A 27,351-nucleotide genomic window follows, 5' to 3' on the forward strand; every position below is an offset into this window, starting at 1 on the left:
GAAGAGCAAACGTAACCAATAGCATTATCATAGTTGTATTCTACAACAACCAAGTCTAAACGATAAAAAAATATCGTACAAATACAATCCCCACCTTCTCCCCAAAGTCTCTCCATCTCTCCACCCCATCTTATGATAGAAAGGTCTACTTCCCCCCGTCAACACTCCCAAACCTTCCCCCCCTGAAAAACCTCCCAAAATTCTTCATACTCTCATTCAACCCCGCAACCCCATCCTTCGCCACGTCAGCCACCGCCCCTCCAAGCTGCACATTACTAGCTCCCGGACTATTAGCCCCCGTGCTCCCCCCCACACTCCCGATCCCCGGTGTCCCCAACCTATCAACCCCTTCCTTAACCCCCGCCATCAACGCACTCCCAAAAGTCGCCGCATCAAACTTCCCCCCTAACGCGGGAGAAATCATCAACCCCCCCGGCCCGCCCGAAATCATCATCGGCATGCCCGTCGTTCCACTTCCCACAATGCTATTGTTGTTACTCAATAAATTCATAACCACGTTGTTCTCGCTTAATCCATCGTATGCCGCTTTATGAGCATGGAATAATTCAACCCGTTCGCTGACTTCTCGGCCTTTTATTCCTTTGATGTCCAGGATTTTTCGAAAGTTGGGTTCGGATTTGTCGGCTATGTGGATCAAGTAGGCTTGTACTAGACCTTCCGGTGGGGAGGAGCGGACTTGGATGACTTTGAGGATTATGTCGATGCGGGAGATGGCGCGGGTGACGTGTTTTATGAAGCTTTATAGGATTTTTGTTAGCGGGGGTAATTAGGGGGCATGAGAAGAGGTGAGGACATACGTAGCTGGTGCTGTGTCACCTTCTTCGGCCGTTAGTGTCATAAGTTCTTCAAGGCACTTCTTGATAGAGTATACATCCAGCAACATCTACCAAAATCAGCATCCCACTTTCCCAAAGTTCCTTCGTAAGAGAAGGGAAAAAACATACCTGCTCCCCTCCGACCTCCGAAATCGGCTTACACCCCATCAAATTTCCCAGTATGCTGTTCGCAACCCCCTCCACCAACCTATCACAAAACGCCCGTTTATACTGCTCCTTAACAATCAACACCAACACCTTCCTCGCCTCTTCCTTAATAACCCTAACCAACTCTCCAACATACGTACTCGTATCCCCCACCGTCTCCAGTTTACTCCACGGTGTATTCCTCATTTCCCGCCATATAGGTTCCAACTCTACTTCCACTTTCTTCGTTAATGCGCGGATGGCGATGCTGACAACGGACATGAATGTGTCTTGTTGTTTTTCGAGGTTGACTTTGTTTCTGTATTCCTCGTCGATGCGGCCTTTTATCCTTTCTTCGAGTTGGGATGTTAAGGCGTGGCAGTAGTCCGCTGTGTTTAATATCGTAATAACCGTTTCGTCATCCGGTAATACAGCGCTGGGCTTATCAGGTAAATGGTATAATAACACCGTATCCGAATAAGCATCCAAAAACTTCGCGAAGATCCCCGTCAAATCGTAAAGTTTTGCACCAGCGGACAGTTTGGCACATTGTGCAAAAGTGACTTTATAGAATTGAAACAATTCGATGGACGACGGTAGGACAGCCGAGGTATTAAATTCTTCGTCGGGGAGTCGTATCGGCTGCGCTTTGAATACCGGCATTAAACCCGCGAGTGTCTTTTCTTGAGAGTCCACCCAAAGACTTAAATACGGTTCGAACGCCTCGGAAATGGCTTTCCCAAAAATCAACGGTTTCTCTTCTCTCGAACTTATCGTATCGATTGAAACTCTGCTGTCCGCCGCGAACCGCTTTTCAAGGAATTGTTCAAAATCAAGGGTTTCTTGTAAACACCGTAATAATAGGTTGACATCCAAACTCTTCCCGCCGTCCGCACGCATAGTCTTGACGAGAATACCCTTGAAATCCTCCCGCGTGTTATCGCAAAACGTTCTAGCAAGGATTTCATTAACTTTCCACGCCGCGGGGAAGATATAAACGTGTTCTTCATCATAACTCTTCAATATCCTTTTCAACCAAGAATACCTTCTCGATATATTATCCAACGATCCCGCTTCCTCACTCCCCCTAAAAATCTGTCGGTATTCCCTCAACTGAGTGTTACAATACCAATTCACCAATCGAGTTCTGGCGGAATCACCGACTGCATCCATTACTTCACAACCTTCGGATAACATTGCTCGACGGATCGAGACTTCGTCTTTTGTAAATGTCAACTCGAAGTCTTCGCAGACTTGTTCGAGGAGGAGGGATTGGAGTTCGGCTATGTTACGGGATAAAGTGGCGATTTGGTCGATTGAACGGTAGGATTTGAAGTGTGCCATCAGTTGGAGCACGGCTTGGAGGAGTTGGGCGCAGTCACGGTATTGGCGGAGTTTACATTGGGCTTTTAGTTGTTCGAAGGCGGTGGCTGTATCTCACCATCAGTATTTATCTTCTGGTAGCTTGTAGCTGCAGCGGAGAAGGAGAGACGTACTCAACATCTGCAACCTCTTCAACGCTGTCATCGACACCGTCAAATTCCTCTTCGTAGCATCCAACCGTTTGATATCCGCCGTCATAGCCGTAATCGCCTGTTCGGTAGCTATAGCCCTGCCCCTCACCGTCTCGATATTCTTGAACAACTCGTCCAAATCCGCCTTGGCATGGGCCACGCGTGTGACGCTCGAGGCATCGGAGATGGCTTGGTTCGCGACCAACGTACGGATGTTGTCGGAGAGAGTGGTGACATGGTTTGTTAGGGAGGTGGAGATCGGGGAGAGGGAGGAGAGGGTGCTGGGGGCGGTGAAGATGGTGTTTAGGTGGGCTATCGGGTCGTAGTCGGCTGGAGAGCTTGGTTAGCTCATCATGGCGTCTTCACAAGACCGTCGGGAGATAGATACCTGAATCCAATGGATCAACTGGGGCGACTCCATTCATGGCGGCCACAGGTATTGTGGCATCAGAGAAGGGCTGGTTCTCGCCAGCTCGTCCTGAAGCCGTGATAATTAATCGCTATGCAGCAGAGTGGTTACCGGGGTTGGCAGCCAGCCAAACCAATCGTTCGGTGTGGAGTTTCCAACGTCAGCGCCAATGACCACCTACTCAGTTACGAGCCTATTTTGGGCCTACATACAGATGTTAAAAAATAAAAAAAAGAGAGAGAAAGAGAGAGATTTATAAGCAGCTTTACGTAATTTACAGACAGGTCGAGCAAGCCCATGCAGGCTTGCAGAAAGGCCCGTAAGAAAGCTCAACACAAAAAGGGACCACGAGACTATAAGAAAGCCTGTAGCTATATAAACAAGTATTTCAATAGATAGGCCGGTAGGTAGGCTCGTAGATAAGTCCACAAATAGATCCGTAGGCTGGCTTGTAAGTATGCTTGTTATTCTATGGACCGTAGGAAGACTTGTCATATATACGGTAGTTAATTGATACCGATTATTCCCATGATAAAGATGTGACTTTTATGGTAGAATGGGACAGCGGAATAAAACGACGGCCCGCCGTTGTTTAATTGTAATTAATGTTTAAATTCGTCGTCTGTTCTCGTCTTTAGTATCGTTGATCATTTACCTTCGCCCACCATTCGGCCCGCACCCACTGTTCAGAATTACAAACTACAAAGCTGTCTAGCTATCAGACCAATCTTTACGGTATATCGTGCACAAAGTGTGGAGGCTGGTTCTCGAGACCGGATGGTTAGATCCGTATCCAGGAAGGGGTAAGACAAGCCATTTCCTACACAGCCCGGCCCACCATAAGATTATGTTGAACACGAAATTTTCAACCGCGAATCAATAATTCTATCCTACCGTTTTAAACTACTTTGATTGATCATGGGTCTATTATTATCTCAAGATATTCATTATAAAAAATAAAAAATCTAGGAAATAATCTCTACCTCTCCGCTATTTCAATCCACCGTTTCCCAAAATAATTCAGGTATCCCCAAATCCCATTATTTACCATCTTCAAACCCACACGAAATTCTTCACTCGACCGGTGGCACATCGAGGAAAGGGAATTTAAGCGGCCTTCTCAGTCGGCACAACCTCGTTGAGCTCATGGTCAACAACCGGGAACGCAACCCCGATAACATTCGAAATATCCCCCCACCACTCCTCCCCAAAAGTCCTATACCACTCAACCGTCAACTTCAACCCATCCTCAAACTTCGTCTTCTGATCCCACCCCAAATTCCTAAGCTTCGTTCCATCGACAGCATAACGTCTATCGTTGAACGGACGGTCGATGACGTGTTCAACGATTTCGCTATACTTTTCGGCCGGGTGGCCGAATTCTTTGATCAGACGTTGGCAGAGTTCGATGTTGCTGATTTCGTCGTAGGAGCCGACGTTGTAGATTTGGCCGATTTGACCCTTGTGGAGGATTGTGTCGAAGGCATCGGCTGCGTCACCGGCGAAGAGGTAGCGACGGGTGTGTTTGCCGTCACCGTGGAGGAGGAGTTTGCCACCGCGGTTTAGGAGGCAGGAGAATTTGGGGATGACCTCTGTTTATCATATCAATTCTGGGTTCTTTCGGGGAGTTAAAAAAAGGGAAACGACGTACTCTCCGGGAACTGGTGTGGTCCGTAGACATTGTTACTTCTAACAATGATAACGGGAAGCTTGAAGCTCTTATAGTAGGCATTTACCAACATCTCAGCTGCAGCCTTGGACGCAGCGTAAGGATTGGTAGGAGCCAAAATGCTCGTCTCGAGCAAATCATCTCCATCCTCTTCAACCTCTCCATAAACCTCATCGGTAGAGATATGCACAAACTTCTTGATACCAAGGTTCTTGGCACATTCCAGGAGAACGTGGGTGCCGTATACATTAGTATCGGTGAATTGATAAGAATTTCCGAACGACAAATCAACGTGGGATTGTGCGGCGAAATGGAAGATGGTGTCGATATTGTGCTTTTTGATGCAACCCTTGACGTCTTCCGGGTCGGTGATGTCGCCGTGGTAGAATTCGAAATTTGCTTTGTCGTTGAGCATGCGCGTGTTGTTGAGGGAGGCGCAGTAGTCGAGCTTGTCGAAGGAGACGATCTTGTAGGATTGTGGGTAGGTGACCGTTAGGTGGCGGACGAGCCAGCAGGCGCTGTTTTCTCGGGGAAAACGTGATTAGCCATGTGTGTGACGAAGACAGAAAGAGTGAGACAGAGGAAGGTCATTTTGAGGGGTATCCGATGAGGGGTGGGTTGATACTCACATAAATCCCGCGCCACCAGTGATCATGATATTGTGGACATCGGGCAGAGGCTCGAATTTGGTGGCGCCCACAAGCAGAGGGGCTTGTCTCCAGGTACCTTGGTCCTTCAGACGGTTCTCGACGGACACTTTCCCGGATGTTAGCCTTGCCTCGGAGACGCCGTGCTGTGAATACAGCATGATAACAACAATATAGGTAATCAAATAACGTCAGATAGATAAGAGCAGATACAGATATGGCAAGCTCGCCGAAGGAAGCGCGTGCAATGTTGTCGATAGTAGTAAATTATAAGAATAATCTCGAGCTAAAGAGCGGGAGAACGAGAAGAAAAGGGATTTGATTAAAAGAAGGAAACTTACAGGTCGATGACCTCTTGCTATTACGACGGTTTGGCGTGGTCATTGCTAGAAGCTAGCTTCGAGGGGGAAGGAACTTAAATAAGAGGGAAAAGTCAATTGATCAAAGGGCCAGTTCTAGCTCGAATATCGCTGATTGAAGTAGAATGGCGACGGTGGCTGCAAACCGAACCAAGATGACGGCGATGATGATAAGAGTACTGTGGGTCAGTCAGCTGGGGTCTGGGATGAAGCACGCAGGAGGATAAGAAGGGAGAGGAAAGAGAGGAAGATGGTGGTGTCGTTGAAGAGAAGTGGTGTGGTCGTCAGGAGAAGCTGAACACGAACAGCCAGTGCTGCAAAGTGGGGTGCTTCAAGCTTCCATGTACTCTACCACAGCCAGCGACACCAAATATCGCCGCCTCCTTATACATACTTTGATATCCGACTGATGAATAGTACTTACGGCAATTGACAATATTATTAATATTAGGTGATGTCGTTCCAAGAGTACTATTGTATGATATCTGGGTATATATGCTGGGGTATCTTCGCAGCCACGGCAATTAACAGATGTACCCGTACGAGCGAAAGAATCCGATCGACTGGTCTTAATTTCATTTACCGTCGCAATGGCGAGCTCGAGCAGCCCATCCTGTCCCGTCCTGTGGCTGCAGGGAGGTGGAAACAACGATCAATTCCCCACCTGTTATCATCCATTCCGCCAACAGCTGATGTGCCTCCAATTCACAATTCAAATACTTGCTGTGTAGTATCCACTATTTGGCTGATCAAAGCTCGCAAGCTAACAAGCTGAGTAAGGTTGTGGTCCAAACCCGATATGGTAGCTGCGGCCAAGACATCAAAGTTACATGCATATACCCCCAAGAACTGCCACGGTAAGCTCAACAGGAAGCTTGTTCCTTTTTCTACCCCCTTCTCACATAGTATTTGGGAAGGGAAGGGAGGCGAAGCACATCGTCCAAATCTACAGGGGGCTGTTTTCTCGAGAATGCAGGCGCTCGTTCCCTAGGTATCCCGAGTTCTAACATTCGCTCTTTTTCTTCGTGGCATCTACATCCTGATAGACCCATTCCATTTCCATCTGTAAATTATAAACAGCCAAAGACAGTCGACCAGTTGGTCAAATAAGCTGCTAATTATAACTGACAGTGACGGAGACACCAACTAGCCATAAGGCTGAGTGCTCAGAATTAAGACATTCGCAACGAGCAGCCATATCCAGCAAGAGAACCCACGGCCAGGTTTATATGGTAGTAGTCCAGTCCCACGAGGCGGTAACCGGCTTTATACTTACGTATGCGCTCTTTAAGCTTAAAACCCTCCCCTTCACTTCAAAGGTGGGTCCTCGTACGTATACTCGTCACATGACTCTCCACCGAACCATGGGTCCACCGAAGGCCAGGATCGATCGGAGGGTCTGGTCTCGGATGCCGGTGGATATACATTGGACGGGGATGGGGTTGCTCTATATTGGTAAACGTCTCCCCTGCATCCGTGCGGCCCCCTACGAAAGCTTGTTTCATAAAGGGCCTGTCGACCGCTGTGCGACCTCACGAGACCCGGAACCCTGGATTCACACATCTCCACCCGCAGGTGTTTCGGAGACTGCGAATTCTCTCCATATATTAACTCCGGTGGTTATATATATATACCAACCACGGGTAAAGCTGACGATTGAAGAAAGAATAACATTGTCTATAAAAATCCTAAAAGTAGCTAACAAACGCCCCAAAACGCCTTTATAAAAACAAATACCCATCTATCGCCGACTTGATTTGAAAAAATATGGAAAGGATTACTCTACAACGTAATAGTAATAGCACCGACCCACTCCGTGTAAATATCCGTCGTCCCAGGCGTCTGACTATGATGCTCCGTCACAACACTAACATGGTCATGCACCGTTCCATCATGAGTACTCGGAAAAACGGTTGTATACCCCATCTTCCCCATCATCAGTAGCTCGATTTTCTGGCAATCCGTAGATGATCGCAGAAGCATCGGCGTTTATCAAGCGATGAATGTTTTTTGGACGAGATGGTTGAGATTGCCCCGAGACTGGTTGAGATTGAACGCGCGTGATATATCAAATTAACTACAATTCTTCGATTTTCGCTTCGGGTATCGCATCGCCAAAAACCAAAAAGAGCATTACACAAACCCATTGAACGCCAAATGTTCAGCACGCCCGTTGAACAAAACAAAAAGCCTTTTAATTCTGCTTCTCACGGTCCTGATAATTCCCCTTCCCCCACCGCCGTCTCCCCTGTCCTCCCTGCCCACCACCGCCTTGTCCACCACCCCCACCCTCTCTATCCCTCCCATCAGGATGCTGAAACTTCCTCCGTCCCTTAACCCCCATATCGTCATCCGTCACATCCCTCTCATTATACCTCTTCCTCTCCCCCTCAACCCTAACGCTCAGCCCCGGCAACTCCGTATTCCACTTCGGATGCGCTCCCTCTTTACACTCCCTCCCATCTGGACAAAACCCCGCAAAATAAAACTTACAAATATTCTTCCTAACATGTTTCTTCGCGCACGCGGGGCCTAATGGACAAAACCCGTTTTCGTAGTGTGGGCAGAGAGAAGTACGGTTTTCGGGGTCGGGGTGGAAGTAGAGACAGTCGTCGCCGTTTTGACAGTACCCGTACCGGATTAGGAAAGAACATTCGGGCATGCGCCGGAGGTTGTATTCGTGCAGGAAGTCGCAGGCGTCGCCTTTTTTGCAGAGGCCGCGGAGCCAGTGTTTACAAACCAAACTAGTTCGTAACAAATTCGCATCGTTAGTATGAGAACGGTAGAGACGAGCTAGAAGTGTAGCGGGGAGAGGAATGAGAAAGGAGAGTACATACTTATTCAACCCAGCAGTACCAACGGTATGTCTATCCGGACAAGCATTTCCATTGGGACAATGTCCCGCGAGAAACAGGCGGCATACGTCGCGGTTCGGATCGAGTCCAAAGCGATATTCTTTCTTTAGGAACGGTAGGAAGCTGAACTTTGCGGCTTTGTTCATAGAGTAGGGCTTTAAGATCGCATCGGCGACGGGGGTCGGCCGGGATTCGACCTCTTCCGAGGGTTTTACCATCGTTGTGGTTGTCGTCGAGGTGGCCATGATGGATGATTTGATGATGATGGAGTGGTTTTTCGCGTCGTTGCAAGAGCCATGCCAGCCTGCGCTAGCTGTATTTGGTCAAAGCCAAGAACCACAGATCCTGGAGACGAGGTTGATATCTCCGTTAAAGTCTAGTAGTTAATTAAATGGTGACAAAGATGGGCGTCACTATCTTGTTCCCAAAGTGTCCCTATAGTCAACCCGCTCGTAAGCAGTCCTGTGGCCGACATAGATTAGGCCCGCAGAGGAGAATGCAACACACATTACCCTCCCCACTTCTCTTCACTTCTCGTACCTGGACAGTATCACAAAACCACCAAAACACCATCACCACAAAGCAGGAAAGTTTAGAAAAACGAACAGCCAATTCAAATATGCTAAAATCACTAATTATTAACAGTTGTGTGACAGACAATCACCAAACAGGGTGGAAGCCATTGATTGGTAATCCCGACGCGAACACCACAGATTTCTGTTTTAGGAAGGACAGTTACTTGGCAACACAAAAGTCGGTTGCCAAGCAACATCACAGACTTCCGAATAAGGAATTTTCAAACTACAACAACAACACCTGTCACGTGACAACATTCGAGATCAGAACTCAAGTTCCCAACAGAGTAAGCGTCGGAACTCTCTAAAATTAGATCTCGACTCTCTGACAAAAAAAAAACTAGTAAGCCACAGTCCAAATCTGGGACTGTAGGTGGAACACTTGAAATATGTACCCCTGCGCTTTTAGTTCTATGGAAGCTGACTGCTCTATTGCAATTGAGAACCGAGTTTCATAACCGGAAATGAAGCTACATGAGTTTCTTGCCTCGGTCACGGCACCTCCTTTGGTCCCGGGTGAATACAGAACGACGACAGCAACAACCGTCCCTGCAAACCCACGAGACCTCCGAATAGACCTGGGGGAATGGAACGACATGAAAGATTCAATTCAGGCCCTACTGAAGCCCTATCTTGACAACGAAGTATGGAAGCTGTGAGAACCAAGTGAAACCGCTCATTAACACGGCTGATCAAAATAATCATAATTAGTATCCAAACCTTCTCCCAGCTCGGTTGAAGTCGAAGGCGGCTTATAGCGAAACAGACGTCGTTGTCCTTGCTTCGACCGCTTTTGAAATTCCAACCGAGAATATTCTGGACTACGTATTTGGCATTTCTGGAGAATTTAAATCCCACCGACCCATCGTTAATATCGGTAATCCGGATCGGGTATTTCATTTAACGGAAACCCCAGCTCCTCAACCGAACGTTTTCGCTGTGGCCAAAGCACGCTTCGCTGTGGAGTTTAAGACTCCGTGGGCGCTCCCTTTGCCAACCAATTTAAGGGATGTTTTCAACGAGAATAAGTCAAATCCCAGAAACAAGTACACGAAGGCGATCCAACAATTGTATGGGTATTTGAGCTTCAACAACTTGGAATTCGGTGTCTTATCCAACTATGACTCGACCTTTTTTTTCCGTCGAGTTTCGGATCAAGGAATGGAGGTTTCACCCGTTTTTCGATACTCGGATACAGGCCTTGGAAGTACGGTAGCAGCGCTGACATATCTTTGCCACTATACAGCGACGCAGCAATGGTTTAGTTGCTCGCCTCTCGCATCCATCTCGCCCTCTACTAAACAATACCTGCTAGATTTTGACCCTGGTATGGAATTTGTGAACGATGACGAACCCATGTTAGATTGGGGAAATCTAATGTTGCGGCTCGAAATACGAATTGCCAAGCAAATCGCGAGTATTATGACCGGATTTGTCTCGAATAAAAGGGGAGGCTCCGTACTACAACATGTAGTTTTCAAGATCTATGATTTGACGGATCTTGAAGTGGCCCGCCAATCCTGCCAAGAACTCACTGCGTAAGTTAATCCCTGCAACCAAAGTGGAATAAATGTTGCAAGATTTCTGGAAGTAACGTGTAGGATAGGTATAAGGAGTGCCGCACGCTGCAAGGGACGCATATACCAAAGTTATATGCCGTTGGGACCGTATGGGGGTTGTTGAGGGTCTTTGTCATGGAACACTGTGGAACTGCGCTCGAAGGAGAGACTCTTTCTCGAGGTGATTGGGAGAAAGCCAAAGTCATTATCGAAAAGCTCCATGATTGCGGGATAACCCATGGCGATCTTAAGCCAGACAACTTCGTCGTCTCGGGTCAAGGCCAGATGCGGTTAATCGATCTGGGGCTAGCGACGAAGCATCCGATCTCTGACGAAGATTCCTTCTTGAGAGAGAAAGAGAATTTTGAAAAATTAAGAGAAGTCTAGGGACGGCAGACTCTGTGAGGTGTTGTCAAGCGGAAGACAAAATTCATACGATTTGAGTGCTGCTCACAGTGTATGTTCATACCCACCCTGATAGTTTTCTTGAACGACTGCGTAATTCATACAAGATGCTAATTTAATCGATATCGATAGCTCTTACAGCTTGCGCAAAGCAACAAAGGTTCCACCCAGGCCCTTTTCAGCCACAGACTCTTCCCATCGATCCTTGGAATGATTGATATTATGTGCCCCGCAACCGCAACCCACAGTTGCAACTTGGATAAAAAAGAAATTCTGGCCTTGAATTCAAAAAGCCGTCTCTAACTCCTCCATCATCTCCTTTGCCTGTACCTCCAACTCTTTTGTATACTCCCTCAGCATCAACGTCTGCTCCTGTAAATAGATAAAGTAATCTTCAGATACATCAGTCGTTAACCGCGGCTTTTCTTCCTCCGCATATATACCCGCTCTATTCCCTCTCACAAGTTTCCACGAAGCTTTATGAAATGCTGTATCAAACTCGTATTTCCCACTGGTTTGGGGTTTAGTAAACCAAAGGAAGCCATAAACTTCTGTTGTAAGGAACCAAAGTTTTCGTAGAAGCGTTTTGGCTAATAAGATTTCAAAGCATTAACCTTCCGGATATCGTGCATGCTGTACGCTAGAAACGATAAATCGAACTTACACTTCCGTTGAAACTCCGCCGCTGCATCCTTCTTCTTTCGCTCTGCCATACTCCTACCCGCTTTTAGCACACTCGCTGCGGCCATGGCCGCCGGATTAGGTCCCATAAATCCCAGGGCCGTTTCCAATCCATCCAAGCCAGAAGACATTATCGACCCTCCGGCAGGGTCGGCTTCAATACCAGTAACATATCGAACTACGTTCTCGCTGCAGATATAGGCGATCACGATTCGATGAGTTGCGATCAGGAATTTATTTAGTACGTAGCGACCTGGTATTGATGTTACGTCGAAAGGAGGGGCTGACGCTGGGGAATGAATATCGATGATTTTGGAAAGTGCGTCTTCTGCGGTTGTGAGCGAGGGAAGACAGTCATCGATTGATATGGTGAATTTTAATTTGTATTCTTTGTCTGGTGGGTAGTCGAATGGACACGGGAACTGGGCGCAACAGTGTAAACAGTATGAATATTGAGATGCCAATATCGGTACTTACTTCGCTCTTCACTTTATCCCATCTAGTCAAATTCCCACCGTCGTCTGCCCCATCTTCATAAAGTCTATCATCTATCAAATCCACACCGAACGCTTCCCCAGTCTTATCCACAAACGTTAACACAGTTCCGAACAACGAAGACTTCGATTTCCCCAACGATATCGCAGACTTAAGAAGTGAATCCTTGGATTTTCCAAGATCTAGCGCAGACGTCACCAACGCGGCTTTAGATTCCAAAACTTCGGTAACCGCTGCTTTCGATTCTGCGAGAACTGCCTCCGTTTTACCAAGAGCGACTGCGGATTCCACGAGTGATGTTTGAGCTCCTGCGAGTGATACGGTGGACTCGACTAATGCTGCCTCTGACTTTTGTATTGCAGCGGTGGATTCCACTGTAGCTTCCTCGAGCTCTTCCGAGCCAGCTTTAACCACAGCTTCGATGACCGTTTCAATCGTGGAAGTTGATGGCCCCGCCTCTGCGGCATCTGATGTGGGGGGGGTACTAGCTCCTTCAGCAGTGTCAGGAACTTCGGATACTTTTACCTCTACCTTTGCTTCCACTGTTGTCTGTGTGCCATCTTGATCTTTCGTCTCCACTTTTGCTTCGATCGTCGACTCTTTCTTGATTTCGTCGTCTGATCTGATTATATTTGTTGCCACATCGGCTATTGCTGATACGTCCGTGATCGCTGCTGCAGACTTTGCTACGGAACTTAAAGGTATCGAACCTAACAAATTTCCTGCGAGGCTAAGTGATCCCGCCAGACATGTTAGTAGGGGTAAACATATCACTCAATGGATAAACATCTATCCAGAAACGAACTGTCAGGAAACATACCCCGCAACTGGCGGCGCACCACCGCCACTGCCACCCTTAGCGGCCGAATCTTCAACAAAAGATTCTCCGTCCCAGAGTAACGCAGCACCTCTATACCATTCTGCAAGAATTTCTCGATCCCAAGCATCTTGAAACTCGGTGTTTGGAACCGGAATGATTTCCGTTCTCGCGAATCCTGGGAATTTGGATATGGTTTCGGTGGATTGGTATAGGGTATTTTGCATGAGGTATTGTACGTTTTCAACGGTTAAGGGAGCTCTTGTGAGATTTTCCAGGCGGATCTCGGTTATATGTCAGTTATTCCTTTCAGATCGGAACAGTCTAGTCAGGGCTCACATAAAGTCGAGAACTTCCCGTCTCAGAAGTCGAGTCGTCGCTATGAGTAAACGTATAATCTCCATATTCTTTAACAACATCGGCTTCCGTGTCGCCCCCCGGCCTAACCGATTTATTCTTAAGCGCCAAATCAACGACGCCAATGAAATTTTCATTGATCCATGTTTTATATTCTTCACTATTGTTTCCATTCTGGAAATTTGGATTGGAAATGATGAGGTGACATGATTCTTGCGGTAGGGTTTCGTCGTATATCTGTGTTTTTGAGGGCTCGGAATCGCTCGTCGAATCATTAACATCGGATGTCCTGGTGTCAAGGCCGTTTATTTGCGATGCGGGCTCGATCAAGCTTATAATCACCGTATATTAGACCCAGTCCCAAACCAAATTCCCAGAAATCCTAAAACAAGGGAAATAAATCCTCACTCTGCAGCTCCTCCAGTCTCACCACCAGCATCGGGTCCATCCAGCGGAACCAAAACTTCCGTCGGCTTCTTAGGTACACCATTCGTTCCGTTGGGCGAATCCGCTACAGTAGTAGATCCCGTCTCAACCCCAGAAACACCATTCACCTTGGCAGACTTCACCTTTTCGAGGTGATCAAGATATTTCCGACATAACTCCTGTAATTTCGTCGCCAAAAGCTCGAGATTCACTTCCCATTCGAAGGTAAGTAACTTGAGTGCCAGCTGAAGCTGTACCAAAAACCTTTCAGCCTCGATATCAAACGGTTCCTCTGAAGTTTCCGACATGGTATATATACGAAGGTATCGTCGGCTCGGTACCACTAAAGCATCTACGGAACTTAAACTATCTAGAAGGAAAACCGGAAAGAGGGGTTCATTTATATCCTTTGTGGAACCCACAGCTCCACAGGAGTTCCAAACTTCGATCCCTTGCGTGGCGTCCAGACCCTCTCACAAAAACCTACTTTCGTGCTAGCCTATAGCTATCAAGGAAGTTACTAATCCCAATCGGAAACGGACCCGTGTCGCACTTCACTGAATGTGGAATCCACCCCCACCATTGGCTCATGATCAGCGCCCGCATGTGCGGTGAAAAAAGCCAGTGCACACCGCAGGATGCATCAGCTTGAATTTCGAGTTAAGGAATGGGATCTTGAAAATCTTGCAGGGAAGAACCTTGTTCGTAAATCACGCATTCTTTGGCTCTCAGTAAAACCTCCGAGGGAACCGATTGTCTTGTTTTTTTATTCACTGGCTATCTAGCTTGGTATCCCAGAGAAGACAGCATATGTACGAGCAAAGAATAATACCACACCCACAATGTGTTGAATGGAGGTTGGGAGTTCGGCTCGGTAAATTAAGCGGATGGCTGGGAAAGGCACGACTGGAACGAGCCAATGTCGTCAGCGTGCACCACCAATTGCGAGCTGAATTTGACCCGAAATCCGGGGAATCCAATTCCTTTTCTTCTAATCAATCCAGCAGCCAGTAGTGCTGAGATGGTCCAGCTTTGAACGCCCAGCATGAAGTGGACTTTTCTTTCCGTTCTATCTTTTGCGAGTGCGGTTTGTGCATCGGGAAAAGAGGAAAGACCTGTGGTGAGCTTTAAGTAAGTTTTATAGACGTATCTATGCATCTTTATGCACCTTCCTTTTCTATCGGAGCTCCACATGATATCCAGATGACTGGGCTTTGTCGGTTGTATCAGGTGCCTTTGGAGCACTCCAAGACTTTCTCCGGACATCTTGAGAACTTAGACTTGGATTCGATACAGTTCCTTCGGAGTCGATATTAACGGATACAATCTTTGCTACAAAAACTAATCATGACGTTTACTGTTAGAGAACTCCTCGGGTCTCCACGGCTATCTAGTGCGGTTCCAAATCCTGCAGGGGTAAGCTGTATCTATCGTAACCTCAATCGAATAACAAACTAATACAATGTGTGGACTAGACACTCGCCCTCTTCTCATCCTCGGCATACAGCTTCGACAAACATGATTCCGACAAAGGCTTTCACGTAGTTGACATCACCGTCCCCAATGGTGGGGTGACAAAGCTATGGGATGATAAGAATGTAGCGGAGGCTGCATGGCTCGGAATCGGTGACTACGTAGGATATCTCAAGACGAATGGCACGAAATCAGAACTTTGGACCGCGAAAGTGAATAAGATCGAAAACATCCAGGAGATTCAAAAGGTGTACGAATTCCCCGGCGCGGTTTCAAACCTTAAGTTTAAAGCTGCCGGAGAGACTGTATACTTTGTGGTTTCCGCCCCGGCATTCAAGGACGGATCGATCTACTCCGCAGATACCGCTCCGAAGAAGCATTCTTCGGGTCGGGTGTACACCTCCCTCTTTGTCAGACACTGGGACGAATGGATCTCGGAATACAAAACCAATCTTTTCTCTGGTATTATCGCACGTAGCGCTACCGGCGACTTCGAGGTGATAGGAGATCTTACAAATCTTCTCCACGGAACCGAGCTCGAGTCTCCAGTCGGACCATTTGGCGGTGCAGGTGACTTCGATATCTCTCCGGACGGAAAGCATGTGATCTTTCTATCAAAAGCTCCGAAGTTGGATCTCGCCCAAAACACGGCTACGTATGTCTATGCCGTTCCATTCACCGGTGGTTCCAAACCTAAGGCTGTTAACCCCCGCCATGGCGCCACGATCTCCCCACGCTTCTCGCCGGACGGTAGCAAAGTGGTATACCTCCAAATGAGAGAAAACGGATACGAAGCTGATAAAAACGAAATCTTTATCACGGAGTTTACTCCAGACTACGGATTCGTCATCACGCAGGTTGCTACAAAGTGGGACCGATCCCCTGGCTTTGTTACCTGGTCTGCGAATAACAACTACCTCTACTTAATCGGTGAAGACCACGGCAGAGAAAAAGTCTGGACGCTACCGATTATCTCCACAGCGAAACCAGACCTCGATCCTACACCCATCACATCCGAATTCTCCGCTAACGAGCTATACGTCATCGGAGACTCCGAGAACCTTCTTGTCTCCCTTTCATCCTACACAAGTCCCACTTTCTACCTCATTATCTCCGCCACCGACGGAAAAGTCCAGGACCTGACCTCCCCTCTCACAAAACTCCATGCCACCTCCGCCCCCGCAGAACCAGGAACCTGGCACGGCCTCTCCCGCAGCCAAGTTTCCGACTTTTATTACCCCGGCACGGATGGCTTCAAAGTCCACGCCTGGATTATCAAACCCTCTTCCTTCGACCCTTCGAAGAAATACCCCTTGCTATTCCTAATCCACGGCGGGCCCCAGGGCGCCTGGAACGACGCCTGGAGTTACCGCTGGAACCCCGCGGTGATGGCAGAGCAAGGCTACGTCGTAGTAGCCTTCAACCCCACGGGCAGTACCGGATATGGCAAAGAATTCACCGACAGGATCCAAGACCACTGGGGTGGTCGACCCTTCAAGGATTTAGAATTGGGGTTCGAGTACATTGAAAAGAATTTTGGAGATTTCATTGATACCGAGAACGCTATTGCTGCGGGAGCGAGTTATGGTGGGTATATGATCAATTGGATTGCTGGACAGCCGTTTGCGAAGAAGTTTAGGACATTAGTGTGTCACGATGGGATTTTTAATACGTTGAATATGTACGCGACTGAGGAGTTGTGGTTTATTGATCATGATGTGAGTATTCATCGACCTCAGTAGCCCTCCCGAGTAACGAGTGGTGCTAATACAACGTATGAATATAGTTCAACGGCCAAATCTTCGACCACCGCGAACACTTCGAACGCTGGAACCCCCTCGGCAACGTCAAACACTGGTCTACCCCAATGCTAATAATCCACAGCTCAAAAGACTATCGAATCCCAATCAGTGAGGCGTTAGCAGCATTCAATGTTCTACAAATCAAGGGTATCAAGAGTAAATTCTTGACCTTCCCGGATGAAAACCATTGGGTATTGAAACCGGAGAATAGTCTCGTGTGGCATCGTGAAGTTTTCAATTGGATGGGGGAGTTCTCGGGGGTCGGTGGGGAGAGTGTGGGGGAAGAGGAAGAAGGGGAGGCGGCTGGAGAGGCGAAGGGTTTGAAGGGTGTTAAGATGAGTGGGGAGATGGGACAGGATATTTTGAGGGATGATTAAGAGGATGAATTAGTCCGACCGGAAAACTCAAAAATCCGTTCTCATTTTTGATTCTTTGTGTCATGCATAGTATTCTTGTGTCCCCAATTAATATTACGCAAGAAGATTTAATAACATCAACCGTGCCATCAACAGACATTCAGTGGTAGGTTAATTATGTGGTGATTCGTTAGATATATCCCCGAGCGCCTCGCGATCGGTTGTATGTACAGTTCCTCCAAGCTATGGGTATCTACCTCTCGATCCTACCATCCCTTATATCAATGTAGCTGGCACCGCCTCGAGACTGCCCACTCTCTTAACCTCCTCCAAGAACCATCTCATATCCTCAGGGTCCACGAACGGTGTAATACCATGTCCCAAATTCACGATATACTTCTGCTTCCCTCCTCCGAATCCCTTAATCATGCTTTCAACCTCCCTTGTAATAGCTTCACGGGTACCATACAGCGCACTAGGGTCCATATTTCCCTGCAGCGTTACCCTTCCATTCGCAATCTTGACGGCCTCCGCTGGATCATGCAGCCAATCTAGCCCCACAACATCGTATCCAGAATCGCAGAGGTCATCAAGAGCGTACCATGCGCCCTTGGCGAAGACCGTCATGGGGACTGGTTCGGCTCCCTTGGATTTGATGACTTCCGGAACTCGTTTAGAGATTTGTCGGAGGTATGGGAGGGAAAAGATTTTGAAGTCCGAAGGGCTGAGTTCGCCAGCCCAGGAGTCGAAGATTTGGATCAACTGTATTCAGTTAGCACTTCCCACTCTCAAAATCGATATAGCCGTGAAAGAGTTAGAATATACCTGAGCCCCAGCAACCACCTGTTCAGCACAATACTCCACCACCACATCCGTAATCATTTGTAACAGTCTCTTACTCTCCTCCGGATACTTAAACACCCAAGTCTTCACCTGAATAAACATCTTACTCCCCCCACCCTCAATCATATAACTCATCAACGTCCACGGCGCCCCACTAAACCCAATCAACGGCACCAACCCCTCCAACTTCCTCCTCGTCAGACTAATGGCATCGAAAACATATCCCAGTTCCTTCTTAACATCCACATTCGTATTCAACTTCTCCAAATCCTCTGGTTTCCTTAGAGGATTGGGAAACGAAGGACCTTTATGTTCAATCATTTCGACGGTCATACCCATCGCTTGTGGGACGACCAGGATATCGGAGAATATAATGGCTGCATCGAGGAGGTTTTTGTAACGAAGGACCGGTTGGAGGGTTATTGTGCATGCGAGCTCTGGGTTTCGGCAGACGGCGAAGAAGTCGTTTTTGCCTTTAGCTTCGTGGTATTCGGGGAGGTATCTACCGGCTTGGAGAGGGGTGATGGTTAGATTATGGAAGATTAGGTGGGTTATGAGATATAATGGCGCTCACCTTGCCGCATTACCCACATTGGAGGGCGTTCGACTGGCTCGCCTGTGAACGGACGGATGTTAGCGGGATCCAAATCAAAGAGTAAGTAACGTGCACGGTGAATACCTCTAGCAGCACGGAGCAGCAAGTCATTCTGCATAGGTGGGAAGTCTGTCATCTTGTCAATTGTAATTGAATGGGTATCTATCGCGGTAGGTTGAAGTGGGTTATCAGGTTGAATATAAGGCCTGGCGAAAGTGCCAGTGGAGGGGTTCAAAGAAAACTTGCAAGGTTAATGCGGCAGCCGAGGCCCGACCATCGACAACACAACTTTTAATTCCAAATACTTTATCACGAACCTGCGGGCGAAACACCCGACTACGGGATTCTCAACTTAGCTTAGTAGGCAACTTTGGGATAAAGACCCGATGGATTATTTCGTATGCCTGCCCAGTGGAAGTGGATACTGAGGCTTTGGAGTATTCTTGGCGTATTATTTCAAGTGGCTATATTCTATTGAACCTTCTCAATTCATAGTATCCCCTTCACGTTCACAGTTCTCGTAGACTCTTCTGATATCCAATCGGCTTTAATATAGTCATCGAGCTATTCCCTTAGGGTACTCAATTTTAAGAGGATAACAGAGTGGGAGATATATTCGAAATATATCAGTCGTATAGACGTCTATCTTTTGATCAAAATACCACAAGGTGAATGCGTTGCCATTGGTGGCTCCCACGAGACTATATCATACAGTCTCGCCTGTAGGCCTCATTGTTTAAATTTGATCTCGCAAGGGCTTTTATCATATTGGGAATCCCTATATTTAATAAAATGTCCTAGTACAAGAGACGAAATGCAATGTAGTGCTGGGGTCATACGTAGAGTTCGCATTCAAGGTTTAAATTTGGACCAGCCCTTCCGGGCACGTGTCCAACCAACCGATGATCTCCAATCCTTTATATAACACTCTCTCTCCCACTTACCACGTCTCTCGCACCAAACCGCCGATACCCTCCACAACCTCCCCACCAACCACCTCATCAAACAGCTATATTCTTTAAACACCACCAACGAACCCCATCATCATAATCAGGCCAACCCCCACGATGCCCCGATACGCATTCAGTCAAACAGCTCGAACCCTCTCCCGCGGTATAGGTATCCGCTATATCCACCTCCCACCGCGTATGCTACCCGTTTCAATGCCACAATCGAGACGAACAAAGATCATGCCCATCACGCCGGTTGTGATACGGTATACGAATAGAAGGAGAACGTACTGCGATGATCTTTCTGGAGACTCGAGTTTTAGTGGGAATCGGACGAATGATTTTGATAATGTCGATAATTCGTCTTCTTCGACTTCGGCTTCTGAAACCTCGACAATATCGTTTTGGAATAGATTACCGGATTATACTAGTACATTTCAAACCCCCCAAATGAGCGAAGAAGCGGAAACGACCTCACTGTCACGAAGTACTTTCTCAGATGAAGACCTAGAAATGATCAACCAAACCGCTGCCGTTACTGCTGCTGCCGCTTCTTCAGCCAACTCACCTTCAAAAAAGGTTACGACAAAGATCCCAGAAGACGTCCCCCGTATCATCCAAAAAACAGTGGGAGAGATAGCTAAGGACATCAAATTCCCTGATTCGGATGCTTGGGCCGACGCATCCCAACCTGCGGATAGTACGACTAGGTATATGACGTAATTAACTACAGCGGACTCGACAACAATAATAGCGGGGAAATTGGGAACGAGCGATGGTAGGTCTGGAAAGGGCGTATAAACACCAATCTCCATGTCCATGGTGCTGCGAACTCTCGGATCCAAAGTCTCATGATCGAGAAACTCAACTTAAATGCCCCCATATGGTGGACAAGAATGGAGCATTGATTGTTATCACAAGAGTAGAGTGATTTTACTTTTATGGCAGATCGGATGGATGAATAGTTAATTCGTGATGCAAGTAGAGTAGCCGCTGTGGTACAGCAGCGTCTACTCTACCCAACATACCCACTTCAATCGTAGAATATATTATAACCTCCCCAACTCCATAATGAGTTCTTCTAATGAATTGTAAACAGACAAGTGTACAACGATAATTGGAATACAACCCGTGTAAAACACTCCAACTTGGTGCTACGGATAAACCTGATTTTATTAGATAGGTGAGGCATCACGCCATACGCGGACAACATTTCCAACCTAACTTTGGACTGGACTACATTAAATTCCAACTAAAGCAATATTATTATCGATTATCGCCGGTGGTATGCACACTCTAGACTAGTCCTAATCTGTCACAAAAAGTCGTTGGATCCAATCAAACTCCCTCTTTTAATTCACACTAGTACTAGTTCAGTAATCCAAATACTGAACTGCATTCGTAAAGAACTCTTCGAACTTCGCATCAACTACCCCCCTTCAAAGTCAGCAGCCTATATTCTTTAGACCTACGCAGGTTCATAGGTAATGATTGTTGGAAACAAGGGCGCTTGTGGCTACACCCGGATGCAATGCACTAACAGAATTGGCGAAAGGAATTAATGCCAGAGCCGATACACGCATAAACTACTTACTAATTGATAATGACCCCGCAGCTACCGGCTAAAAATTATGGGTACGTCTAGGCAGTAAAGGAGAGGATAGGTAGGTAGGTAGGCCTATATGCGTGAATTGAGAAATGGGCAAGTTGAATCCATAGAAGAGAAAATCCAAGGAGAGAGAGACCGTGGGGGATTCGTTAAAGTCCAGGTTCCTTCCCAGTCCAAAGGATTTTGCGAGTCCACCCCAAAACAAAGGCCACAAATAAACGTGTTGGAAACAACGGAACCACCGATAAAGATGATGTATATCATCCCTGGTTAGTATCCCAGAAAGAATCTTAAGGAAAGATTGGTGCGACCAACATCTCAAAGTGCATTCGACTCAAGCTTGCTCTATTCTATGAGTCGGCATGACAAGCTAGGCAGCGGGTTAAGTCTGACTGTCATGCCCTTCATTCCATCTTAGTTACCGTGAAAGTAGTTCAATGATAAAAGATATAAAGAGTCTGATATATGAAATATATACACTTCCAATCGAACAAAAAATTTTTCGATACTTCTTTTGGTATCTATCTAAAAATGAGCGTCATGAATGGTATTTTTGTATGACAAGCAAAAGGAGAGCCATAAAAGCATCGCAAGTAGAGCGGATCACAGTCCGACCTTTGTTTTTCGGTTTTTTTTTTTGTGTTTTTTGTATATTTGTATGTGCGTGTGAGTGTGAAGGTGTGTCCGCCATAATGAAACGCCGTATTTGCTCCCTTTCCCTAGCAGAATAAAAAAAGACATTATGAAATTAAAGAAAACACAAGCAATCCCGTGATAAAGGTATAGAGTGGTGGAGCTTTGCGCCCAAGTCAAAGGCTCGTGATATAAGTAAAAAAACACAAACGCAAGCATGGGTTGAATGAAACGAGAGCTGCAGGACGGTAAAAAAATCACCGCCAGTCGTTCAAAAAGACAAAAAAGACGAACTGATGATACAGTGCGGTAATGATAAAACGCAACAAACAACTCGAACGCCCCGAATAATATATAAAAAACCTCAATCGCACGCTTCCGTTTTAAATCCACCCACCGACAGCAATGCTTTGTCCGGCAACAGGTTGTGGTGAAATCATATGTGGCATTGGAACAGCATGTCGCCTGTCCGGTACCACAACAGCCGGCTTCCTCCTCCTCTCCGGCACAAGGGGTGCAACAGGAGAAGTAACGACCGGAGAAGAAGCCTGCTCGTCTTCAAAGCCAACGGGGTAAAGAACAACATCCCTGATAACCGCCAGATAATCCTTTGCCGAAAACTTCCGAAGACCCTTTCGAACCATCACATCGTTGTCAACAAAGTCGAGTCCCATATCTTCAGCCAATTCCGAGACTTGAGCGAGTTCGTGGGCAAAAGGGTTAGTCTTGCTTGGACCACGCTTCGGACCGAGTTTCAAGTTCGGGTTTGAGACCGATCTCCTAGCAGCTGAGACTCTGGATGGTGGTGGAGGTATGGTCGATGGTGAGGTAGTTGTTGGCGACGAATGAGAGCCTATGGTGGTAGGAGAGTTAGAAGGGCGGGAGTTATTTGGCATGGGCCCTTTGTAAGAGGATGGCGCCGTTCCAAAAGTCGAAGTGATCCTCCTTGGGTCGACTTCCTCGTTTTCGGGTTTGTAGCTTTCGTGGCTAGATCCGTTAGAGATCGACGAGGAAAGGGACGACGTGCTTCTAATCCTCTGAAGGCTACCAGATTGTCGGCCGGAGATAGACATCCCCGCAGACTTTCCGATACTAGACCTGGAATGACGTGGGATATGGTCTGGTGGTGGAGTGGCAGGTGGAGTAAGAACGTCTGAGATTGCAAGCCCTAACTCCGGAGACAATGGTCCCTTGGCCGAATCTCCAATAGTAGAAGCCGGGGACGGTGGTTGATATCGGCTAGGTCTCGGGCTGACAACCACATCAACCTTGGGCTGAACCTTCTGCGGTGCTCTTTGAGCAGCATCCGCGGTATTACTAAAGGTATTCTGATGTTGAGGTTGCAAAGGAGAGTAACCAATCGATGATGCCGTTTTTCCGGTAGGACTGGGACTCCTGAGGGCGAGTGAAGTGTAGGAGAGCATATTGGTCGAAGAAATGAGCTCGACGGGCGCTGATATTTGAAACTTTATGCTGTCCTGACTGCCACCGTGGGCACTGTTCCTCGATGATCGGCTAGATCTTAGGCTACCGAAACGGCTTCGGTCTGGTGAGTCTGGAGGAGGAGAATCGCGCAAGTTCTTGGAGTTGCGATGGAACGCTTTGGAGGCTCGGGATATTCTTTCCATGTTTGCTTTCGGTTCTCTCTCTTATATACCCAAAGGGCTGTCGAAGTCCTTAAACTTTGGAGGTCAGAGAAACAAGATATAAAAGGCAGCTGCCTTGTTGGGCTTAAACCGAATTGTGAGCCTGGAGATTGGGGAAGTTTATGCGTTGCGAGGTGCGAGTTTGTTGTTGTGCGGATTGGGGTGTGTTGTTTGTTTCCACCTGTGAAACCAAATAGTCGTCTGTCTAAATCTCTCCGTCAATTCAATTGACACTGAAAATAACCGTGAGTTCGTCGGTATAAGATTTGATCCGGCCTATCGAAGGCTTGCGTGTGAGGAGCACCTGCTACCTGCCTATATTTCCACCTCTTAGAAAGAAAAGAAAAATTGTGGAGAAAAGAAGAAGAGAAGGATTAAGAGAGGAGGGGGCGGCAGCCTGGCTATAAAGGGCAGTCTACCAAAAAAGGGAAGCCGTGCGGTACAGGTGGTTGTTCTGGAAAGACGCTGAGGGTGTGCCGAAAAATGACCAGGTCCTCCCAGCTATTGCCCGTCACTTCCTTCTCTTTCCTGCAGGGTCAACTGGCTAAAGAGGCCAGAGTCCAACGTGACCAACGTTAGTCGATTAGAATCCGGTGGTTGACAGGCAGCCTTCCGCAGATTTTTTAAGCCGGCTGCACAGTTGACTTCTTTTTTTCTCTTGGTGTCTTTTTTTTCTTAGTCCGAAATGCTGCGCGGTGTGATGTTTAAGTATCAAATGCTGCAGGTCAGAAAATAAGTGATCAAAGAATAGAACACGGTGCAGCGCTTGCCGAGGAGTCAACCAGGCTAGAGTTAACTGTAGTTGTCAGCTTGTGGGTAATGACTGTCGAAGATCCAGGCTCTTGAAACAACTGTCCAAGGGCGCGATTTCGATCAGGGGCTGTCGATAATCCACAAGCTGTTGAAAAAGACTCTTGCGACAACGATGCTTCTGAAAACGCAGATGCAGGTTATTTCTAGCCTTATAGATTGTTATATTTGTATAGAAAAAAAAAAGTAAGTAGAGTCTTGTCGACAGGAAAACTTGGTCTTTCTCACGGCAGGTGCCTAGTTCAGACTCGGCTCTGCGTCTATCGAAAATGTGTTGTCGGTGGGTTCTCGTGTGGCCAAACTGGGAAGGAGAGTGAAGAAGGAAGATGCAGTGCAAATCGTGATAACGAAATGTAGAGAAAAGAAGTCGAACGAGAAATGGTAGAAAAAAATATAAAAAAATGCCGGATGAATGATACTCGAACACACAAAGGCTGCTATCGATGATATTCTTTTTTTAAACCAAAAAATGCCCGGGGATTGTATCGGTATTATCAATGAATGTTGTCGTAATATGCAAACCGCAGGCAGCTATACTTGACTCTCTGCTCTGTCTCATGCAATCAAATGCCCGCACAGAAACAATCAATCAGAAAATACAATAACGTTTCCGCGAATGAGAGTATTTATTTTTATGACTTCAAAATGCAAACCATGAATAAATGCATCCAGCAACTATTCACAAAAAACACACGAATGAGAGACAAAGAGGGAGTGACTGAGACACCGAAACCAAAGGGAGAGACGACTCAAACAGAGGAGAAAATCTTAACGAAAGGGCTCTGAGGAAGGATAGCGGAGCAGAAAGGAGGGAGTTATCGAGAGAATATATCAGCCCACAACCGATACGACATACGGCTTTGCCCACAAGCTGATTCGTGAAGAAAACCTTTCTTTTCTTTTACAGCTTTCCGGTCTCACATACTTTCCGGGCTCATGCGGTGAGACGAGTCAACCATTTATTTTATTTTTTTTATTCTGTTGCGAGCGAGGAAAGCTAAGGTGCTTCGTGCGACAGCTGTCTAAGGGAACCCTCCTTTCTTGACCTTCAAAGCATTGACCGGCAAGGAGAATCCCCAATTATTGGCTCGTTCACCGTTGAATTTTTTTTTTTATTATTAATTTTTTTTTGGTTAAACTTTTCTTTGATATCATGATGCGCTGTAACTATATCTAATTAATCAACTCCTGCATCTAACATGCAAGAGAAGCCGAACAAAGAGACTCATTGAATCGTGCCAGATGTCGCGATAATACATGGGGTACGAAAAGAAAATTGTAAGACTTCGGTACTGGTACCTTGCAGGTATACCATGCGACTAGCTTCGGATCCAGTATCGCTCGGTGTCTACTCGCAACACTACAGCGGAAAGGGGAGGAACGGCAAGTAAAAAAGGCCACCATGTACCTCTTCGTGTCGAGCAATAATCATGATATCCACGAATACTCGAAAACTCAAGACAGACGGGAATGCAGAACGCGAGCCCGTGCAATTTTAACAACCCCGTACCTGCATAGACGACCAGCTCATCGCACAGTATCTACATTGTCTCGAGACCTTTTCAAGTCCACATGCCAACGTGGTATCTCATGAAAGGTCAAAGTCCCTTTACATCCACCAATTATTAATAAAGACATCGACACATCCATCCATCCCACCATTTCTTTCCCGCCCTCGTGAAAAAAAAAAAACCTCAAAAGCATCCTTTCCCCCAATACAAATATGTATAGTATGATCCTTTTTCGCTGACTCGCCGGCCAAAGTCTAATTAGTTGACTCTTATAGGGTCATTCCCGATGGAACCCCCCCGTCTGGAATTAATCCCAACACTTATACCCACGCTAGACTTGTCCTACACCCCTAGTCCGCTATAAATCGCCCAATAATATGCACAAACGGTTGGTGTTCCCCGTAAGGTGATGCAAGCTTTTTTTTTCTTTGGTCAGATCCGTTGTTGGTTGGTAGTTCTTACGTTGGGTTGCTAAAACTAAAGTGTGGGTCCAACATCTGAAACGGGGGAATCGGGCTAGTAGTTTTCGATGGCGCCTAATCCCGAGCGGCGGTCATTCATCCCGATCCTCAAAGCTTTGGTAAAAGCCAAGGCTAAAAGCTGTACCTGGATGTCATCGTCATAAACCCTGACTGTGGCGAGTGATATATGGGATGAAAACTTCATCCATCCGGGTTAACAGATTATCCGGCCCAAGTCGATGTTGAATACCCGCTCCACGGTACTTACAATATTAGTTAATAGACCACATGGCCTCCAATATCCAAAAAGCCAAGAGCTCAGAACGACTGAATATCTCCACAACTCCGGCACGTCGGTTCTCGGAGAACACATATATTCTAAGTAAAGCCAATCCTGAAACAACCCCCCCGCAAAAAATAGCATAAGAACCGCAAAGAGGATATCACACTGTGGCTTTTGTCGCGATACCTACTCCGTCCCCACAATATGTAACTTCCGTCCTCGGGGGCGTGCTGTCAAGCCACCGGGCATGGGTAGATCTTCGATAGGAAAACGTAAAGACGAAGCTATTTGGTCGAATCTAGCTCTTTTGCGCATATACTTTTCCATATTTTGGTCGCCTAACGCCACCGGAAAACCCTGAAACTTCTTGGGATTAGCCTGTCAGATTTTTGATGGTGCCCAATTGATAATTATCGATTTGTAGCGGAGTTATGTAGCAAGGACCGGTCCGCGCCACAGCATGTTTAAAATATGTATGTGGCGCATGGTATCGTGGTGTGGCTAAGTCAATCGACGACTTTCAAGTCGTGGCAGAAAGAGGTCGTCGTACCGATTATATTTGCATATTATATAGATCGCCGGCGATTTCACCGGCCACCGGAGTTCCAGTTGACAAATTATTAGATTG

General features: G+C 46.9%; 9 protein-coding genes across 9 annotated transcripts; 3 read left to right on the top strand and 6 right to left on the bottom strand.

The window, feature by feature from the left end:
- Positions 1–145: 145 nt before the first annotated feature.
- DFL_009207 (uncharacterized protein) lies at positions 146–2,922 on the bottom strand (the record flags this gene model as incomplete). Its single annotated transcript, XM_067639059.1, has 5 exons — positions 146–758; positions 819–904; positions 966–2,413; positions 2,480–2,827; positions 2,886–2,922. 5 exons carry the CDS (start codon positions 2,920–2,922, stop codon positions 146–148), a joined length of 2,532 nt encoding a protein of 843 aa, XP_067486885.1.
- A 1,091-nt stretch (positions 2,923–4,013) lies between these two features.
- On the bottom strand, positions 4,014–5,606 carry DFL_009208 (uncharacterized protein; the record flags this gene model as incomplete). The annotated part of the gene is made up of 4 exons (XM_067639060.1): positions 4,014–4,498; positions 4,558–5,093; positions 5,205–5,331; positions 5,564–5,606. 4 exons carry the CDS (start codon positions 5,604–5,606, stop codon positions 4,014–4,016), a joined length of 1,191 nt encoding a protein of 396 aa, XP_067486886.1.
- A 2,169-nt stretch (positions 5,607–7,775) lies between these two features.
- On the bottom strand, positions 7,776–8,681 carry DFL_009209 (uncharacterized protein; the record flags this gene model as incomplete). Its single annotated transcript, XM_067639061.1, has 2 exons — positions 7,776–8,325; positions 8,419–8,681. 2 exons carry the CDS (start codon positions 8,679–8,681, stop codon positions 7,776–7,778), a joined length of 813 nt encoding a protein of 270 aa, XP_067486887.1.
- A 794-nt stretch (positions 8,682–9,475) lies between these two features.
- DFL_009210 (uncharacterized protein) lies at positions 9,476–10,957 on the top strand (the record flags this gene model as incomplete). Its single annotated transcript, XM_067639063.1, has 3 exons — positions 9,476–9,655; positions 9,723–10,549; positions 10,618–10,957. 3 exons carry the CDS (start codon positions 9,476–9,478, stop codon positions 10,955–10,957), a joined length of 1,347 nt encoding a protein of 448 aa, XP_067486888.1.
- A 303-nt stretch (positions 10,958–11,260) lies between these two features.
- On the bottom strand, positions 11,261–14,059 carry DFL_009211 (uncharacterized protein; the record flags this gene model as incomplete). Its single annotated transcript, XM_067639064.1, has 6 exons — positions 11,261–11,565; positions 11,640–12,078; positions 12,134–12,881; positions 12,972–13,252; positions 13,308–13,656; positions 13,734–14,059. 6 exons carry the CDS (start codon positions 14,057–14,059, stop codon positions 11,261–11,263), a joined length of 2,448 nt encoding a protein of 815 aa, XP_067486889.1.
- A 737-nt stretch (positions 14,060–14,796) lies between these two features.
- Positions 14,797–17,403, top strand: DFL_009212 (uncharacterized protein; the record flags this gene model as incomplete). The annotated part of the gene is made up of 4 exons (XM_067639065.1): positions 14,797–14,882; positions 15,116–15,167; positions 15,227–16,942; positions 17,011–17,403. The coding sequence occupies 4 exons, from the start codon at positions 14,797–14,799 to the stop codon at positions 17,401–17,403; spliced, it is 2,247 nt and encodes a 748-aa protein (XP_067486890.1).
- A 255-nt stretch (positions 17,404–17,658) lies between these two features.
- DFL_009213 (uncharacterized protein) lies at positions 17,659–18,956 on the bottom strand (the record flags this gene model as incomplete). The annotated part of the gene is made up of 4 exons (XM_067639066.1): positions 17,659–18,144; positions 18,208–18,734; positions 18,800–18,841; positions 18,905–18,956. The coding sequence occupies 4 exons, from the start codon at positions 18,954–18,956 to the stop codon at positions 17,659–17,661; spliced, it is 1,107 nt and encodes a 368-aa protein (XP_067486891.1).
- Positions 18,957–19,887: 931 nt separating this feature from the next.
- Positions 19,888–20,493, top strand: DFL_009214 (uncharacterized protein; the record flags this gene model as incomplete). The annotated part of the gene is made up of 1 exon (XM_067639067.1): positions 19,888–20,493. One exon carries the CDS (start codon positions 19,888–19,890, stop codon positions 20,491–20,493), a length of 606 nt encoding a protein of 201 aa, XP_067486892.1.
- A 1,902-nt stretch (positions 20,494–22,395) lies between these two features.
- On the bottom strand, positions 22,396–23,640 carry DFL_009215 (uncharacterized protein; the record flags this gene model as incomplete). The annotated part of the gene is made up of 1 exon (XM_067639068.1): positions 22,396–23,640. One exon carries the CDS (start codon positions 23,638–23,640, stop codon positions 22,396–22,398), a length of 1,245 nt encoding a protein of 414 aa, XP_067486893.1.
- Between the last annotated feature and the right edge of the window lie 3,711 nt (positions 23,641–27,351).

This window comes from Arthrobotrys flagrans (genome assembly GCF_004000055.1).
Source record: "Arthrobotrys flagrans strain CBS H-5679 chromosome Unknown unitig_1, whole genome shotgun sequence".
Classification (NCBI taxonomy): domain Eukaryota; kingdom Fungi; phylum Ascomycota; class Orbiliomycetes; order Orbiliales; family Orbiliaceae; genus Arthrobotrys; species Arthrobotrys flagrans.